This window comes from Homarus americanus, unplaced genomic scaffold (genome assembly GCF_018991925.1).
Source record: "Homarus americanus isolate GMGI-L3 unplaced genomic scaffold, GMGI_Hamer_2.0 scaffold16712, whole genome shotgun sequence".
Taxonomy (NCBI): Eukaryota; Metazoa; Arthropoda; class Malacostraca; order Decapoda; family Nephropidae; genus Homarus; species Homarus americanus.
The window spans coordinates 10241522-10260376 of record NW_024757794.1 but is presented as its reverse complement, the minus strand read 5'-3'; the positions used below and the strand labels follow the sequence as shown (position 1 = coordinate 10260376).

Here is an 18855-nt window from a genome sequence, read left to right as displayed (position 1 = left end):
AATTTACTGCACTTAAGTGACGACAATTAAGGTTCTATCTGTTCATGTAGTATTTTTGTATTATGACGTGTTCTTGTCATATATTGCATTCTCTCTGCTTCTACTAGCTGGCAACGTTGCAGTTGAAATTGGAACTGTAAAAGTTAAATACATTTTGCTATATGTTTGACGTATGACCACAATTTGACGAGATGTGGAACATGATTAAATTCATATAGTACACATATTCGGTGCAAAATTTACAGCATAATTTTACTTAAGTGACAGAACTGTGCTAAAGAGCAGCCTTTAGTACCTACAGTATCACTTTGATTATAGTGCTCGGTGCCGCCACGCAGTAATTTGATAGGCTTCACGAAACGCCTCATATTGACTGTACCATTACCTCTTTACATCCAGAGGAAATCGATGAAACGTGAAAATCTGTCGTTCGTCTGAACAGTATTGTCAACGCGTTATCCTGCATTGTAATATCTCAACTGATTTACACTTTCCGTCCTCACCCACAGTACCCCCAGAAAGACACCTACCCCGACACACCCCTCCTTTCTCTTTCCAGCTGACATGTGAGTTCAGTGTTCACACCTCAGAGAGAGAGGGAATTGGCAACTCTAGGTTGTAAACGTAGGAGTGGAGCCAACTGTACATAGGTGTGTGGTAAAGCCTGTGTATGCGAGCAAGTCTGGTCCGTGTGCGTACTTGTGTGTCTGAGTGTCGATAAAACTTTAAATATATCGCGTGTGCAGGAAGCCATCTGCTACGTGAGGTCCCCTGCCTCTCTCAGCCGCTTTCTCCCACCCTACTGACAACTGGCCAAATATAAAACATAATGGTGGTAATTCACTACGTAATTATTTTTGCTGCACATAGATTATTCAGTGACAACTAAACAGATTGTTCTTCCAAATTAATCAAGTTTTTATTAGTAATTACAGTCTCCAGTTCCGGGTATTTGTGTAGTCCTCATATTATAGCCCAGCACCCTGCAATTTAAAGTATTAGGTTATTGCGTTAAGTAGCTCCTGGATTCGGAATTAACATGAAGAAATACTTTTATTAATAGGGACAGAATACTGAATATAGTTCATAATGAGCTCTATCCCCCGCACACAATTCTACTGATGGGAAGTAAATGTTAGTTGAAGTTTAGGTCTGTTATATTCACCAAATGGAACTCCGCTGGCCATATTATTTCCGCGGGACTCGGAATGTCGTGAATTTCTCTGTTCAAACCTAATATTGATGTGTAACTGCTCAAACATACCCGCTTTTATTACACAATTAACATTTTAAGCATCTTTTCTGCCAATTTTTCATAAATGACTGAGTCCATCCTCGCAGCGTATTGGTCCAAGGTATTGAAAGAGCAGTAATAATTTAAGCTATTGTCACGATGTCTTAAGTAACTGTTGAGTGAATTTTGTTTACGAATTGCAGCAACTATTGGCTAACAGACTCTTTGACAGCAGGGTACCGCTTGATTTTCTTTCTTTTTTTACCATCGTGAAAGTGACGATTATTTCACGTGCCGACAAGGAAGTCTACGGTACGAGCCTGTCTTATTTCTTGACTGTATTGTGGCAGTCTGAGTTAATGCAATGTTAGTTTATTCATTCTTTCATTTTCTTTCTTTTTTCGTAGTGGTTAAATAATATTGTAACATTTAGTCACCTATCCAGATCCGAACTCCTTAATTTTACTTGAGTTACGACTCACACTCAAGTATGCTCATGCAAAAGATATTTTTGTTCCTGCTTTTGTGACTGGTTGTCATTACAGAGACCCGGCCCAAGTCGAGTCAAAACTGTGGAATTAAATATGGTTTTAGAAACGGAACAAGTGAATAGTACAGAAGCAATTAAAGAGAAATAGAGGATGTTCGATAAAATACGAAATGGAAATCGAACAGCCCTCTCTACTCATAAATTCTTATAAAAGTGTGGGAGAGTTGACACAGGAGTATCCATTAATTTTTTTTTTTTTTTTTTTTACAAGATTGCACTTATGCGTCCTGTAAGTATTAGATGATAGTTCAATGTTTTTATTGTTGGATCTACCTGGTTTGCTGTCATGGTTGCAGATACCATAGAAGAGGACTTTAAAAACCAACAAAAGTTTTATTAGCTTCGACTATGGTCCCAAAATACGGAAGTACCGGTACATTAATTCGGTTAGTGGTGCTGGAGACAAACAGCTGTGGACCTGGGATACTGCCCTGAGGCGCCTACTGTACTCGTATGTACACCTCAACGAAATATCGGGAATGTTCCAATCACTGTGGTGACGCAGGAGTGTTTCCCATTTTAATATGCTTTAGTAAGTTAAAAGGGTAGCTTCCAGCGCCTTACTGTTGTGCCCTATACGACGAAATATTTATTGATTTACCGTATCGGGGGATCCACCTACATTTCAGCTTGGAGTTTTATGTTAGTCTCGTTCTGTTTATGTTTAGCATTGAGAGGTGTGTGTGTGTGTCTCACGGTTATATACTGGCAGTGCGTTGCAACAATACATTAACAGAGTTGATTCATGCAAATTAGATTGATCGCATGTACAGTATATATAATGAGCCCTGGCTTAGTTCGTTCACCTATTTCTCGCCCTACTTGTTATACAGTAACAGCAGTGTACGAACGGCACCTCAGTGTGATATTATACTGTCAGTGAGAGTAAGCCTAATTGTCGTGATGCGTACACAATGAAAAGTATCGTTGCAATTTTGTTAGGAGTCGCAGTGTTCATTTTTAAATAAGCTATACAGAGAATATTCTTTAGATGAATTATAATTAGCTCGGTGGGTTTAGCAATGCTGTGGTGGTCAACAGACGTACGCTATTTGTGAAGTAACCACATCTACAGATTTACTCCATTAGTGAAGTTCTGATATCTCTGTATATGTCATTTTAAAGTATCATCATGTACCTGTATATACAAAGGGTGACCACAGTTTGATTCCGGTTTTAAAGTTGTATTCCAACCAAACCAGAACAAGACTCGGGGCACTCTGTATATTCAGAAATATACATTATAAAGGCAGGAAGATATATAAATTTACATATTGTACTGTACTGTATATAGATGTCCAACAGTCCATGTATATTAACATTGATATACTGTAGAGAAGGTCATGTTTCATGGGTGTTATTCTTGGGTGGATCTACTTCCCATATATGATACAAAGTAATATAAATCTTTTTGATTGACAATAATAACGTGGGCTAACATTACGTCTACCACCCGCTTCGGGGATGACCGGTGATGGAGGCGGAGATATTAACAAGAAAAACCTGTTATTTTCATCATTATAAATGTCGCTTCTCTTATTTTCATCATAATTATTTCTCTTTTCATTAACGCCATCATCATCGCGTGGTGGCGGGGCGTCCGTGATGTTATGGCCAAAATTACACCCACCATCCACGAGTTTTGTGAACGAGGAAAGAAAATTACATAATTAAAGTTTTATTTCAATATTTTTCAGGCCTTTTAACTTTGTTTTATGTAGTGCCGGATGTACGATGACGTTATGCACTGTTGCCAGCTGTATGAAGAGTCGATAAATTATCTATTATAACTCTCACATATACACGTTTAGGTTCGTACTGCCATCAAGGTAACACGTACACTGGTAACTCATTATCAAAGAAATGGTACACACTCACCCACTGCAGACTTGAAGTATTGGGCAACGAACGAACCACAGAGAGGTCAAGGTTACTTCAGAAGAGTCAAATCGACTCTGGTTAAAAGTTCTCTCGTTGCATTTCGTTAATTTCCTGTCTCTAATCTCTTGTTTTTTTATTGTTATTTTTAGTGTTATTTTTTCGTTGTCGTGTCACGCTCTTCCTCATCGTGGTGGTGATCGATCGCTAGTTGTCTGTTACCTGCTCGGGGCCCTTCTTGCCCTCCTTTGTTCAGTAGTGTGAGGCTTTGTGTGTGATATCGATGAACGGGGCAGCAGTTGTAGGTAGTAAAGAAAAGAACAGGTGTGGGATATTAGACAGGTGTGTAGGGCAGTAATAGAAGAAAAATCAGGTGTGTAGATCAATAGTTGTGGTTAGTAAAGGAAAAACACAGGTGTGGGATGTGAGACAGGTGTGTAAGACAGTAGTTATGGGTAGTATAGGAAAGAGCAGGTGTGAGATGTTAGACAGATGTGTAGAGCAATAGTTGTAGGCAGTAAAGAAAAGACCAGGTATGGGATGTGAGACAGGTGTGTAGGGTTGCAAGTGTAGGTATTAGTTGTAGTGGTAGGACATTTATACATCTACCTTAGCATTGGATGGACACACACAATCTCATCTACTGACCGTAAGAAAACAGTAGTTCTTGTTTTTTTTAGGCTTGCATACTTACACAGTTGCTATTTCTGGCTGGTGTCAATCATTACTGGCATAGTCAATTTATTTATTATTTATTTCTAGCGTGTAAGAATGAATCATCATCGATTGGAATATGTCAAGGTCTTTTCTTTGCGAATAAATGTGTAAGTTTCCGATTCTGTTATTTTGTACTTATCGAACTTAGGTAATGTGGTGTGAGCGAGTTGAGATAAACAAAAGCCGCTGCCACGCGCTTGGACTGAGTGATGCCTACGGCTCGCCACTCCTTCCCCAGGTCACTCCCATCCAAGTGTATGTTCTTCTGTCTCCACTATCTTGGGAAAACCCCGATATTGTCTCATACCATAGAAAATTAACCTATTTATCGCTATATAACAAAATAAAGCTGAGTGCATGAAGGCTTTAAATTTATGCCATTCTTCGTAATATTTATATGAATTAATAATAGTATTTGTAATGAAACAATAGCAAGAAAACTTATTTATCAAGGATGTGTGTGTGTGTGTGTGTGTAGGTTATGTTGAGCATGAGAAAGTGACTTCCATTACTGCCAACATATTCCACAAGTTTGAAACATTGGCGTGAGTAGTTAGCAGGCCCCGGGCACAATAGCTCTACTACTAGCACTCTCTTACCTCACACTTGATTATTTCTAGGGATTGTCCGATAACGTGAGGTGGTAATATCAGCGAGGTAAGAGCGAAAGTCGTAGCGTGGGGTAATGGGAGTGACGGCCTCGGTGTGTGTGTGTGGATATAAACCTGGAGGCAGGTAAACACTATAGCAACGGTGTGATCGATCCACCCACCAACTTGACAGTCACCACCTGCTCGGCCACACTTGCTGGACTGTATAGCTCATATGTCAAAGAAAAGACTATTTATTAAGTTAATTATATGTAACTGTGCTGAGATTATCCCATTACAGTATAAGCGAATTTCTTAATATGTAACTGGATGTTTATGTATCGTTTAATTAATAGTGGGAAATGGTTATGTCAGGTGTTGTATCGTGAAGGCGAGTAGAGCCTTGGTTAAGTGGAGAGTTTGTGTTTGAGTCCCAGCTTGCACTTGTGGTAATGGTGGTGTGTGCGGCCTTCACCACCTCCTACACATATTGATCTGAACACTACCTTCACACAGCCGTTCCTCCTCGGGTTGGCACCGCTGCGGTTACAAGTTACAGTTTCTGCATAATTTAGTTATATTGCTTCCTTACAATAAACTTTAAATTTGAAGTTTTTACGGTGTAGGTAATTTCCGTAGAGCTCATTGTGAAACACACGCGATCCTTAATCCAGGAATTTGGAACTTGCAGGTAGAGAGACGTGTTCATGTATCAACCTACTGTAGATATGTGAAGTGATAGAGGGGGGGGGAGGGGTTCTATCACTAAGAATCTACTTAAGAGAAAATTACATCTAAATATTCAGTTTCGGGATTTGATTTATAGTTATTGGGTCTAAATCTTTTACCTGACTCTCTTTTCTTATATTTTTGATTGATAATCATGATGATCAAAAGTTATCTAAATGATACTTTTGTAGTTTTTTCTCAATATACAGTAATTGCTTATTGACATTTCTCCACCTAATTTTAAAAGATTTAGAGACATTACGTTACACGACCATTTTCCACTTATAAAGGGTAATTCGTTACTAATGCATAAAGAGGAGTTAACAACCACGTATTACTTCACTTGTTAGCTGCCGGGAGGGGGTGGGGGTGCCTCTGTGCCGCCGCCGACGACCTCAATACAACCTGTGATCTTTGCCAGGATCACACCGTACAAACAACACCCTTCTTATGTGTCTCTGGCCCGAGGTTCGAACCATTGATAAATTGGTTAGAGATATGCATGTTGCCGCTCTACCACACCAATTTGACAAATAAATTAATACTGTACGTAGAAATTGTTTTTGTTTGTTTGTGTTGACATTAATTAGTGAAAGTAATTAAAAAAAAAGTTGAGCGATATTTAGGATCGAGTTGCTGTAGAAAACTGGAACAATCGACTTGTAGTGTAAATGGAGGACACATTCCTACCTTATTTTGCTGCTTCCATTTTGCCAGGTAGTAATTTATTGTGATTTTATTTACAGCATTGTTGATGACCTATGACCTCAGCTGAACGCGTTACATGGACTTCCGAATGGGCTTGGACCACAGTAACGAATCTGGTGATAGTAGGGACACACTTGGTGGCTTATAATAACAAAACAAGCTGATCTTCACAACTGATACGGTTTGCCTTGTAAGACAGCCAGTTACCTGTTTCACTTAACCCACACCTGGACGGAACCAAAATTACAGGCAAGATAATAGTTATTGGGAAATTACTTATGTCACTTTATGAAGAAATATTAACTTTTGTTTGTTTGTCTTACTAGCGTGAGGTTACGTAGTTATTCAGTGTGTGTACGTGACCAATGTTTATAAAGTGGATACATATAAGTTATTGTGTACATATTCAAGGGGTAGATACATACAGATGACTCTCCACAGCTACGGCAGGAATAACCGAGGTGTTGACCCCCTATCTGTTACATGTTGTTGACCCCGCCTTCTGTGGGTTGATCTCGCGTGCTACATGTTGTTGACCCCGCGTTCTGTGGGTTGACCTCGCGTGCTACATGTTGTTGACCCCGCCTTCTGTGGGTTGACCTCGCGTGCTACATGTTGTTGACCCCGCCTTCCCAGGGGTGACCACAGCAGCCCGCCCCCTGGATCCACCGTCAGCAGGACCTGTGACCCACGTGCCGCACACACCCCGGCCAGGCACGCCTATTGTCACCCCTAGGTACTCTCTCTCTCTCTCTCTCTCTCTCTCTCTCTCTCTCTCACTCTCTCAAGTTACTCGGTATCTGTTTGTATGTCTCTCATTTATATGTCTATGCGAGTGTTAATTTTTGTGAGATTATTCGTCTTTGGTTTATCTACGTCTGTCATCTTCTGCTATTCTGTTTTATATTAATAGCAGTACATTAATTTAGGATTATCAGTACAAGTATTGAAAGAGTTCATCGATCAGTCAACCATAACCTACATTTTCCATAACCAGCCATAAGTTATTGAAATTTGAGTTTCTTAGTTGGGTGAACCTTGAGGTGTGTGTGACTTATGTTTCAGCTGCCACCACTTTATTTATATATAGGTTTACTAGCCGTTCAGGTGGTTGGTTCATCCAGAGTCCAGGGGAGCTTTGATGTTTGGTAGGGTCTCGGGTGTGCATGAATTAACTCCTTCCTTCACCCTCATGCAGGACCAGCTTCCAATTCCACGGGAGCTCGGCCTCCCGCTCCACCAGTCGTCTAGGCTCATCCTCCCGCTCCACCAATTGTCTCGGCTCATCCTCCCGCCCCACCAGTCGTCTAGGCTCATCCTCCCGCCCCGTTAGCCGCCTTACTTACCTCGGGACTCCACCAGAGGAAGAAGAAGAGGAGGAAGAGAGAGAAGAAGAGAACAGACACCTCCAGAGAGAGGATTCTATTGTTACCACACTTTCAGGTGCTGTAGCCACTGTTAATCACCTCTCGCGTTATCTTCTTCACACTTTTCTCTTACTTACATCTTTTAATTTACTTATATCTTACCTATATTTTACATAAATCTAATATACTAATATCTTACATGTTATTTTTATGAATTTTTATTTCATCACCATATCATAATTTACATCAGTAGTTTTTCAGGATTTCTTGTATGTATTTATTGGAGGATTATTATGTTCCATTGTTATTTTGTAGATTAAATATATCAAAAGCAAAGTAAACTCTTTTAAAAATGTCTTTATTCCAAAACTGTTCGTGAAAATTGGAGCAAAAGTCCAAACATCAGAGCCAATGAGTAACCACTGGATAACTAACAAGTCTTACTTCATTATGGTAATTCTCCAGTACAGGAACACAAGTTGTCATGTCAAATTAGCATCTTTAGAAGGTCCTATCATTTACCTTCCTGTATCATGTAGAGGATTTGGAGATGAGAACTCTATTAATTGTTTAGTGACTTTTCCTCATAATATCGAATGTATAACTATGATATTTTGTGATGCTTCTTCCATACAAATAAAGTCTACCTAACTTGTTCTGAGACTAGATGCAAACACTTCCAGCTGAGATGGGTAGTGGCCCTGTGAGATATTTCAATGTTCAGTAGTGTTAGTAGACAAGATATTTCATTAAATATTCTTATTACATTAGGAAACTTTACACAAAATAAAAAGGATATGTGTGATTTTTCCTGAGATACAAGAAGCTCTGTTTTATACTGACGGGAAAACCCGTCTCGTGATGGCATAAGTGATTCATAGAATGACACTGTTGGCACTGTCCACAGCTACTTCCCTCAGCAGCAGCAGTGGCGGGGACAACAGCTCAGGTCTACCGGAGTCCCCAGAGTCACCAAGCCGGGGAACACCACTGCCCATCTCACCACGGCTAGAGGAGCGACTCAGGCACAGCGTTTCGTGCTTCAAAAGGCTCATTAGGTCGTCCTCCCGTACCCACACTGCCACCTCCTACCGTGCCAGACACTCCAGGTACATGTTGGCTCATGTGTTGCTGTTGATGCTGGGAACGAGTGTTTCACAACCAGGATTCAAGATTTTGTCAGTCTCTGTGATCCTTTGAGTATATGTACGTAGTCTATAGGTTCCATGACTATTCCACATACAGAGCCATGTTCAATCGATCTAAAGAAATGATATTGCAATCTTCCTTAATCTAATCTAGGTATTTTTATGTTTAGCCAGGCCCAGATAATCCCTGGACACCATTAATACTGTAGCTACAAAAAACACACAAGAAGGAAAAAAATGATTGTGATGAGTTTGATTAAGACCAACACTTAGTAATCATTTGAACAGACTCTGGAACCAACAGCCATACGAATTATAACCTAAAGTCAAATATCACACACACAGTGGAATTCAATCCTATCTGTTTTGTGAATAATATATGAGGAGTCCAGATTCAGTTTTATGGTGCTAAGAAGGATAACTCTACATCCCTGCCTACACCAGAGATCATGAGGATTATATTGTATACCAGTAACTCGAGTGTAGTGTTCCACCAGGTACTGTGGGTGCTCCTCGGGGCACAGTATAGACGAAATAAACATGGTGGACGCCAAAGTTATCTATGCCAGCAGCCAAGACCCTACCTTCCCACCCTCCGCCATGCTCGACGGGTCAGTGCCACCTCCGTATACCTCGTTATTATATTGTCAGGTAGAATCACCAGAATAATAATCATTAGTAACTCCTGGTAGCTCATAAGAAATTACAGTAATTGGGTTAGTCCATCTTCGAAAGTGTCACTGGTAACTGGAATGTTGTAGTAAAGTCAAAGTTGGATAGGTAGATAGAGTATTCAGTTAAATCATTATACAAATTCACGTTAGCTCAACAAGTACATTGACAGTGCAAGTATGCAAACAATCGCACACAGTACAGTAAGTTGATTCAACCAAGGAGACACGAAGTATGACATAAAAAATCTTATGTCCACTAGGAGCCTGGTGTGGGGTTGCAGTGTCTAATGCAAGAACAGTAGACCAACAAAATGGATGATATATTCGTGACTACAAATATGACAAACAATACACAACACCTAAACTAATAGAGACTAGTGGGTCTTTTCCACATTATGTACAACTATCACAAATGAGTCCTAAAAATCAAGACCCTTCTTCTCACGTTTTTAGCTTCAATTACAATTTAGAACTGTTTGATACGTTAACTGTATTGGCTTTAATATGGTACAGTACAGTATATGTTAATTATTTTCGTATTTATTAGCTGTGGAGATGAAAGTATTTTTTGCTTGAATGCTTACTCCAAACACTAGAAAAGTGTGTTTAATTCCTCTAGTGTCTTGTTGGTTAGGGTTAAGATGTGTTTAATTAGCCGATACACTCAAGAGGGAGACTTAGTTATGTCATCTTTTTGTCCATGTATAATATAATTTTTACTTTACACTCACTAGGCTCTTGATGGGTAGTATTAGCTATATACAGCATAAGAAGGTATTTGCTAATCACTTACTCTGACCCTTCATATTCGCTTACCGCCTTCCTGCTTTACACTGTAATATTTCTAACTTCATCTCGCCCAGTCTTGCCTATTTATCTCGTCCATCTTTCTTGCCCAAACTCAGTCTGTGTACTTTGTGCCTCAACTGTCACCTAACCTGTCCATCCCTCGCCTACTTCCTCGATCTTATTCCCCGGTCTTACTGTGAGATGATCCTACAGGAGGCCGGACACGTTCTGGGCGACGAGCGGCCTTTACCCTCAGATGGTGGTAGTGACGCTGCCGGGCATCACCTCGGTTGACGCTCTCACCATCCTCGCTTACAATGGTAAACTCTTACTCTCCCTGTGACCATAATCGCTGTATATCATATCCAACATCACTGTACGTTCACTAAGAGAATGTACAGTATTTGTTCGACTACTGTACAGTCGATGAAAAAACTATCCTTATAAAATTGTGTTAGACAATATGACACAATGGACGAAGGATTTTGACAACCCTACCGAGACAATAAGAGTCGTAGTGTTCATTCTGAAATTCATCGACCCCCTAGGTACAGAAGTTTTTTCATGGGCTGCATAGGCCGTTCACTATAGGGAAATTAATATTCTTCTCTTATTTTCTTCTTCAGGTTTGGGAATCAATTTAGTGTTCATGTATGGAAACTCAGTTGCTACACAGTTATAAAACAATTGACAACAGCTGATGGTCAAAAGCGACACTTGGCTACTGGCAAATTATTTTGTTCTGTATTTTTGTTTCTTATGCTGATGGCTCCCTTTTTTTAATAAATCACGTCCATTACAGCAGCAAGAGCATATTTCAGCCACTTTCTATTTATGTTTTTTTTCTCACCCTTGCACGCACTTTAATACTGTACATCCACTTTACCATTTGAATCACCAGCTATGTACACAAGACTTTAGTCATCTGGTTCACAGACGTGACACAAGTACAGTGCAGTACTGAAATGTTATTTTGATTGTTTAAAGATACTCTGCACTTCTTATAGAAATTTTATTATTTACATTTGGTTTCATAAATTTCAAATGTTTATATGGAGAAAGTTTGTACTTGTCTTGCATAATGTTGTAATTGCAAACATGTCTTCCATCCCCGGCTGTGATAACATAGTTTCTTATACAGTACAGGTATTTACTTTCCCTCAGTACGGAGAGTGTCGGTGGCCAGGAGCATCAAGACGCAGCCCACTGATTTTGAAGAGGTTACGGAAAGAGGTATTTTAGTTGATTTATTTTTTAGTCCAAATGAAAGGACAGTTGCTATGATACTCCATCCGCTGTATTTTATCTGTCCACCTGTAAGTCTATAATGATTCCACCTTCTTAAAAACTAGTGTCTATTTCACTGACGCCCCTGGAAAATGTTCCTTAGATTAAGAATAAAACACTTGCATGTTTCTTCTTGGGTAAACACAGGTCCTCGTGTATACTTCCTGTGTTGTAAAATTTCTTGTCTGCAATCCTCAACAAAGTCATCTCCTCAGCATGAACAGCTCTGTCTTGTTTTTGGTGATATGTTAAGGGATTTACCAATTCATTGTAAGGTAAATGGAGGGGACTAGACTTTGTCTACGCCAGTCCTTCATCTGCCTGAAAAGTCCTCAAGTTATCCTGATGGACGTCTTATGCCATATGTCATCAAGTTTGTGTGTACTATACTGTACTGTCTATAGCTGTCCTATGATAATTAATAGGACAAAAAATTCAATGTATTCTCGGAAAGTTGGTGTACTTCTGTGGGACAGCATTAGGACCACTTTTATATACTGTACAGTAAGTATACAATACATGGAATGGAGGAAATCCATTATTTATGCAGATTCTTTTATGTCTTATTTAGTATAAACCTGAGCTGATATCTATTATCATTATTCCATTAACATACGAGGATTATGTGTAGATTATAACAAAATAATATCAAAATGAACAGTTTAACTGAATATGGCAAAGCAATACTGTTCTATATAATTACAACTGTTTGTATTTTAGTTCTTGTCATGGCCACCGAATGAAAATGAGCTTTGGGATATACAATACAGCATATTAAAAGGTGAACAGGGTGAACAGGCATACAATACTGTAGTGCAGATTTTATTAAATGTTTCTACTCATAAGTGCGCAGTTTTAGCCTGAGTGCCAAGTACTGTATCATGGTATAAAGGAATAAAGGGTTATGGAGTAAAGCTGGAACCAAATTTGCTTTATCTAAGGTACAATATGTGTTTCCAGAGCTGCCTCACGATGAAGGGAAGCTGCAGAGTTCTGTGTTGTCATCGGAGCAAATCACGGCAGCTCACCTCAGGATCACCATTATAGAAGGTTGGTCCGGGCAGGAGAAAATCCTTTGATATTAAGTTCATTGCTTGTTTAGTTTTGATATTTAGTGCCAGAAATCTCCAAGGTTCAAGCAATATTATTTTCCTCCAACTGAAAACATGAAAATGCATCTAATGGACGTTCTTTATCTACTCCAACCAGCAGATGGGAAAATTGATGTTGAAACTACAGTACTGCTATTGGTTAACTTCTCACAAAGGAGATAAATTAACATAAGTCGTTGACTAAATTTTATACTGTACTGATGGATGATAAAATATTCGGAAAATTTGAGTAGAAAATCACCATGATTTATGTAATATGATTTTAATTTGAATATTAAAGAAGACACAATAGGAGACACACATTAAAAAAATTGTCACTGCCAATATGCTGCTGATTTGTTAGTTTACATGTCCTGTACATAGCAAACACACCTTGGACCAAAACATAGACATTTATAATAGTCAGCTCATTAACCAATTTGGTTCGTATTGATTTGGAACGTGTCATCGTATCATTTTGTTGATCCAGAAACATGAACACAGGTACAGAAACAAGTGCAGGTATAGAGAATACATAATACAGTATACTGTCAATGCTCATATAACTCTCCCCAACTTTTCATTGTAAATTACATGTTTATGGTATTACTAATGAGTTTATAATTATGGTATCATAGGTCATGGTCACTTCTGCTCGGTGCACAAGGTTAGTGTGACAGGCACGGCATCCTCAGGAGTCGGGGGAGGTCAACCTGGATCGGGGTTCACGAAGGTCACTACCAACAACAGCTCTCCCGCCGTGTTCAGTCCACCCAGCCACCAGCGGACTAGATCACCCTTACAGGTAGTGTGTGTGTGAGTATGATCTTGTGTGTGTAAATAATGTGTCTGTGTGATCGATCACATGTATGTTTTAATAAATATATTTTCACCTGTGTTGTTTTAAGTACTTTTTTTTGTGTGTTTTATGTTTTTGTGTGTACTAAAGTTTTCCCGTGTGTTTGATTTTCTGTACATATTCGTATAATTAATTTCAGTGCTATAATATGTGTGATTTTCTTTACACTTGAGAAAAAAAAGTAAATTCAGCTGATATTTCAGGACATTTCTCACAGTACAGTACTTACAATTATACAGTTACCTCAAAGAGTTCCTTTACCCCCTGGGTGATGTTTGTGTACATGTGGCAGAGTCTCATTACTAGAGTAAACTTATGAATGAATCCAGAGTAGTCTTGTACCAAAGGAGCTGATTGGTGGAAAAGATTCCTAAATGTAATAGTAAAAATGGATATACTGTACAAATATAATATCAATTCAGTATAATAATATATACTGTATCTGTATATAGATTCTTCTTAAAAGGAAGAATACCAATATAAGTGATAAGGTTTTAAAAATAAAACTTACAATGAATTTTGTGTAATTCATGATTATCATAAACCAGGAAGCTTCTTCACACTGCCGCCACTACACATGGAAGAGAGTGTCAACTGCAAAGATTATTATTTAAGAAAAACACTGGAATGCATTGACCATGCCTTGTGAGACATAAATATTGATTTCAACAATAAATTTAAAACTTATTTAAATTTCTGAGCACACTGGGGTAAGTCTTAACTCAGTAATATTAAACCCGGATTGTACTTTGGGATTAAGTATATGTACTCATTTTTCAGGTGATGTCCAAGCCGAATCCATTCACAGCTGTTGGTGATGATGGAGATGAAGACTTGCCTCCTGCTGATTTCACGCAGAATCAGATAATTGGGCTACCTGACGATGACGAATTCTAAAAGGCCATGGAAGGTAGATGAGGACGTCTGCTTGGCATCAGGAGGCTACAGAAGATATTGATTTAGCTTCGATAAACTTATTAAAATGTTTGATCTTGCCACAAGATGTCAACAAGGAAGCTTGGTTTGCCATTTAACTTTGGTGAAAACATTTATTGCTCCTAGAAGGCGATGGAAATATTTGGTCCAAGAATTTTAATGCTGTTATCTCGTGTCATTTATGAATCGATGGAGAAATTTGGCTAGTTAATTATTTTTTATAATAATTAATTTACCTGTACTGTACAGGTATAATATTTAAAGGAGAAATGTGAAAGTTCATTGGTTTACAGAAGTTTACAAAAACAGTTTGATAATTATGAAATTATGTTGACACATATACATATACATGTTGGTGGTAACTTGTACTGAAAAAGTGTCTGGGTGTTAATAAAGCATTACTTCAGTATATTATGTCAGGTGGGTCTTGCAGGCCATGAGGCACACATGTTCCCTACTGTGAAAACGACATCTCTTTACTTCAAAAGTATTCTTCATTATTTTAAACTTTCAAATGAACATTTCATAAGTTTCTTTTGGCATATATATTAAATGGGAATTTCAAATGAATCTAACATTGGAAATTCATGTGTTACTGTAAATAAACCATTTATGAATATGAATCTTAATTATTGATTATAAAATGTACAGTAATAAATATATACGAGTATATAAGCATTTATAATATTGTGAGCTGGTAAGGCACCCCCGGCCAGTGACTATAGATAGCCTCTAGTGATGTCACGTCGGTGAACTCTAGTAAACGATGAATGACAAATAATTTACAGATTATTAAGAATCACACTTTGAGGAATATATATAATCGCTCATTAGCATATTATTCTATAGTCACACCTGCTTGCATTGCCAAGTGACTCTCCCAACATTGAGAAACGGTACAAATGTACACTAGCATGTACAGCACACCATCTATTGGTAAACAAGGAGACTAATTTTGGTGTATCAGATTCGAACCTCAAAGCTTTACTGTTACTGAAGGGGAGCTTGACCCATATCATTCATCATGGGTTTTGGAACATACTCTAGGTGGGTGTAATGCAACTTTTTATTGCTGTTCAATATTGTACTGACATAATTAAAGACAAACTTATGAGAAACAATGGGGGGTATTAAACAAGCCACTGACATCCTTTCCCCGTTAAAGCAGTAAAAAAACATGAATCTTAAAAGCTGTAACAGCATTGCAGAAGGAAGTTACAGTTTATTAGACAGAACACAATACAGTACTGTACCCTCTTAATACTAAATATACTGAGATGTACAGAATTCCCAAGCAAAATGTGTACTGTATGTGTATTTATGTTCCTGTGAATATATACTGTATGTATGTATGAAGAAAATTGTACGGACTTTTCCTATCATAAATCCCCCTTCAGTTCAAATTAACCCATTTCAAATATATAAAGTATTAGTTTAACAAAATGCTTCAGTGTACAGATTTAATAATGTCTGCCTGAACTCGACCTACACTGTTTTTTTCATTTTAAAAAGAAAATTCACAGTTTTTACAATATTCTCTCAACAAAGACGTATATATATAAGGAAGAGCTGAGAGAGGATGGATTACCGCACACCAGATGAGGTGAGAGCTATTATACACCAGACTTGGGTAATGTTTTATTGTTACATATGAGATGTAAAGCAGAGTACAGTATAAAGTTTTTTGCTATAAAAAACAACAAGAAACACTGAGTTCTGCACATAGCTGACCAAATTTAACCTACCTAATCCATACCTACCTATCCATAACATTATCCTAATCTAATTTAACCTTAATAAGTAACCTACACAAGTGAATTAGTATACATTTATAATTAACTTAATAATTACCATTATTTAATGATGTGTGTCTTTAGCTATGAAAGATTAAGAACAGTAAAGTACTGTATGTATTCTGATCTATGCATATTCTGGATAGTTATAACTTATAAGTATCCACCTCTTTTTTGCAGGAAACTTATGTTCTAAATACTTGTGAATGTATGAGCTGTATACAATATAATAATGTATGATAATTTGTGATATTGTTTGGATGTGAAGTTTTAAAGTGTGTTCTATTCTAAACAGGCTCAGTACATGAGGTCAGTATAAACAATGGAACTGATTTCTGTGATTGGCTTCACAAAAGTGCAAATATATATATATATATATATATATATATATATATATATATATATATATATATATATATATATATATATATATATATATATATATATATATAAAGTTACCTTTTAATCATTCTAAGTGTTTCACTTTTCACAATTAACTTTCTATCAGCTACATCATATTTTTGGCTGTATTAGTCAGGCCAATGCCTACCAATCCTCACTGACGAAATTAGTTGTAATTATATTGTCATTAATTAATGCTAATTACTTGAATTTTAAATATTAGAACCTACATTCTTAACCAGCATGTTGAGGATTACCTTTCTGTGAAATTTAAACGACATTTAAACCAATTGTGCTTTTTTTATTTACAATAAAACTTGTCTGAAAAGAAACATGTTTAAATGGTGAAATCAGTCTACAGTCATGTTAAAATGTATACAAATTATAATTTTAAACTTACAGATCTTTGTCCTTTAAACCACGAACAGACTTTAAATATTATGGGCATGATGATACACGACAACTCTTACTTTTAAGAATACATTTGTATTAATATACTTTAGTAACTTCACATCCAACCCATTGCAGGAAGGAGCGACACGGCGGTGTGGCGTACATAAATATACCCAGAAGAGAAACTCGGGTTTCTTCATGCAATAGTTCAATCTCGAATCTTATACTCGTTCTTGTCATAGTAGTACTGCGCATATCCCTCCTCACTAGGCTCAGTCTTCGTCCCAGGTGATATGCTAAGTGACATGTGATATCACCCCGCTGCCAATTACACACACACACACACACAAAACTTCTTCTTTTGTCTGGCAGTTCATCAGCCTCAGTAATTCAACCCCTATTAGTTAGATGCTTGTCCTAGAGATGACACTGAATTGCTGATGTGTCGGCTGTCTATTTACATATTTTGCTATCAGCGTTGCGTTGGCTAGGAATGAGTGGCGGTAGATATAAACATGATTCCAAACGCCGCCCACCGTTGTATTGTTTGTGGGAAAAACAAAGGAAATAATGGAGAGCTAAGCTTTACTTTCTTCCCAAAAGACAGGAAAAGGTAAGTTGTTAGTACATACAGCTACACTTGACATAGGTACAGTATGTGTCTAGGCAGGAGAGGGCTGCTGTCACGTATGTCAAATGTGGTTGCCAATTCCCCATCAATGTACATAATTGTTTTGTTTGATGTGTCTACTTCGTTCACCATCATCATTTTTTGCACCTTGGAGTGTATACAACTTTTTGATGATGATGCACAATATGCTAGGAACTGTCAGTTGATTGAAAATGTCCTGATTGAAAATGTCCTGATTGAAAATGTCCAAAAGAGGGCTACCAGACTGATGACTGCATTTCGGCACCTCAGTTATTCAGAGAAATTAGAGCGCCTGCAATTGCCTAACTTATACTACAGACAGGCAAGGGGTGACCTAAGTGAGGTGTATAAACATCTCAAAGGGCACTACTCAGTTCAGTGTCCATACCTGGAGCTGGAGGACGCTCGCCCCACAAGGGGTCACAGCTCAAGGTTGACGAAGACACAAGTCCAGAAAAACTGTGTGGGCAAACTTTTTCGGAGTGATAATTGTGAACTCGTGGAAAAACCTGCTAGGGAGTTTCGTGGCAGCACCAAATGCGAGCCCTTTCATGACCAGACTTGACCAACACTGGAGCAGGTTCAGATACATTCAGGAGTCAGTGCAGGCCCAGTATTTGCCAACAGTGCATAACAGAGACGTGACCGACCGCCTTACCGGCTAACAAGCCGATCAGTGGCGAAGAGGATAAAGGCAAAAGTAATTGGGCTGCAGCAGGCCAAAGGTTGCCACCTCTTGCAAGTGGTCACCCTATCCCTACTAATTAAACTTCCTGATAATGCCTTTTTGTTGTTGTATTATTTGTTTTTGTACAGTTAAATAAAAACTTTATTTACACTTTTTTAATATACCTTCTTTGTGTGAGGATTGTAATCATAAATAATTTGAAGGGTGTTGGTGGCACAGTGGTAATGCATGTATCTGTCACTACTATACAATTGGTTCGAGTCCTACTTGGACTGGACACACACGAGACGGATGTTATCCAGTGTGACTCTACCAAACATCAAAGGTTTCAACCAGGTACAGTACCGCTGTACTATACAGTTTCCTACTG

The 18855-nt window shown here is 38.1% G+C and overlaps 1 protein-coding gene across 1 annotated transcript; it reads left to right on the top strand.

Annotated features, from left to right (window-relative positions):
• Positions 1-3945: 3945 nt before the first annotated feature.
• LOC121857677 lies at positions 3946-17153 on the top strand. Its single transcript, XM_042353739.1, has 11 exons — positions 3946-3986; positions 6606-6655; positions 7043-7142; positions 7605-7849; positions 8681-8882; positions 9419-9532; positions 10598-10704; positions 11549-11617; positions 12632-12721; positions 13401-13567; positions 14402-17153. The coding sequence occupies exons 1-11, from the start codon at positions 3946-3948 to the stop codon at positions 14516-14518; spliced, it is 1302 nt and encodes a 433-aa protein (XP_042209673.1). The 3' UTR covers positions 14519-17153.
• Positions 17154-18855: the final 1702 nt, after the last annotated feature.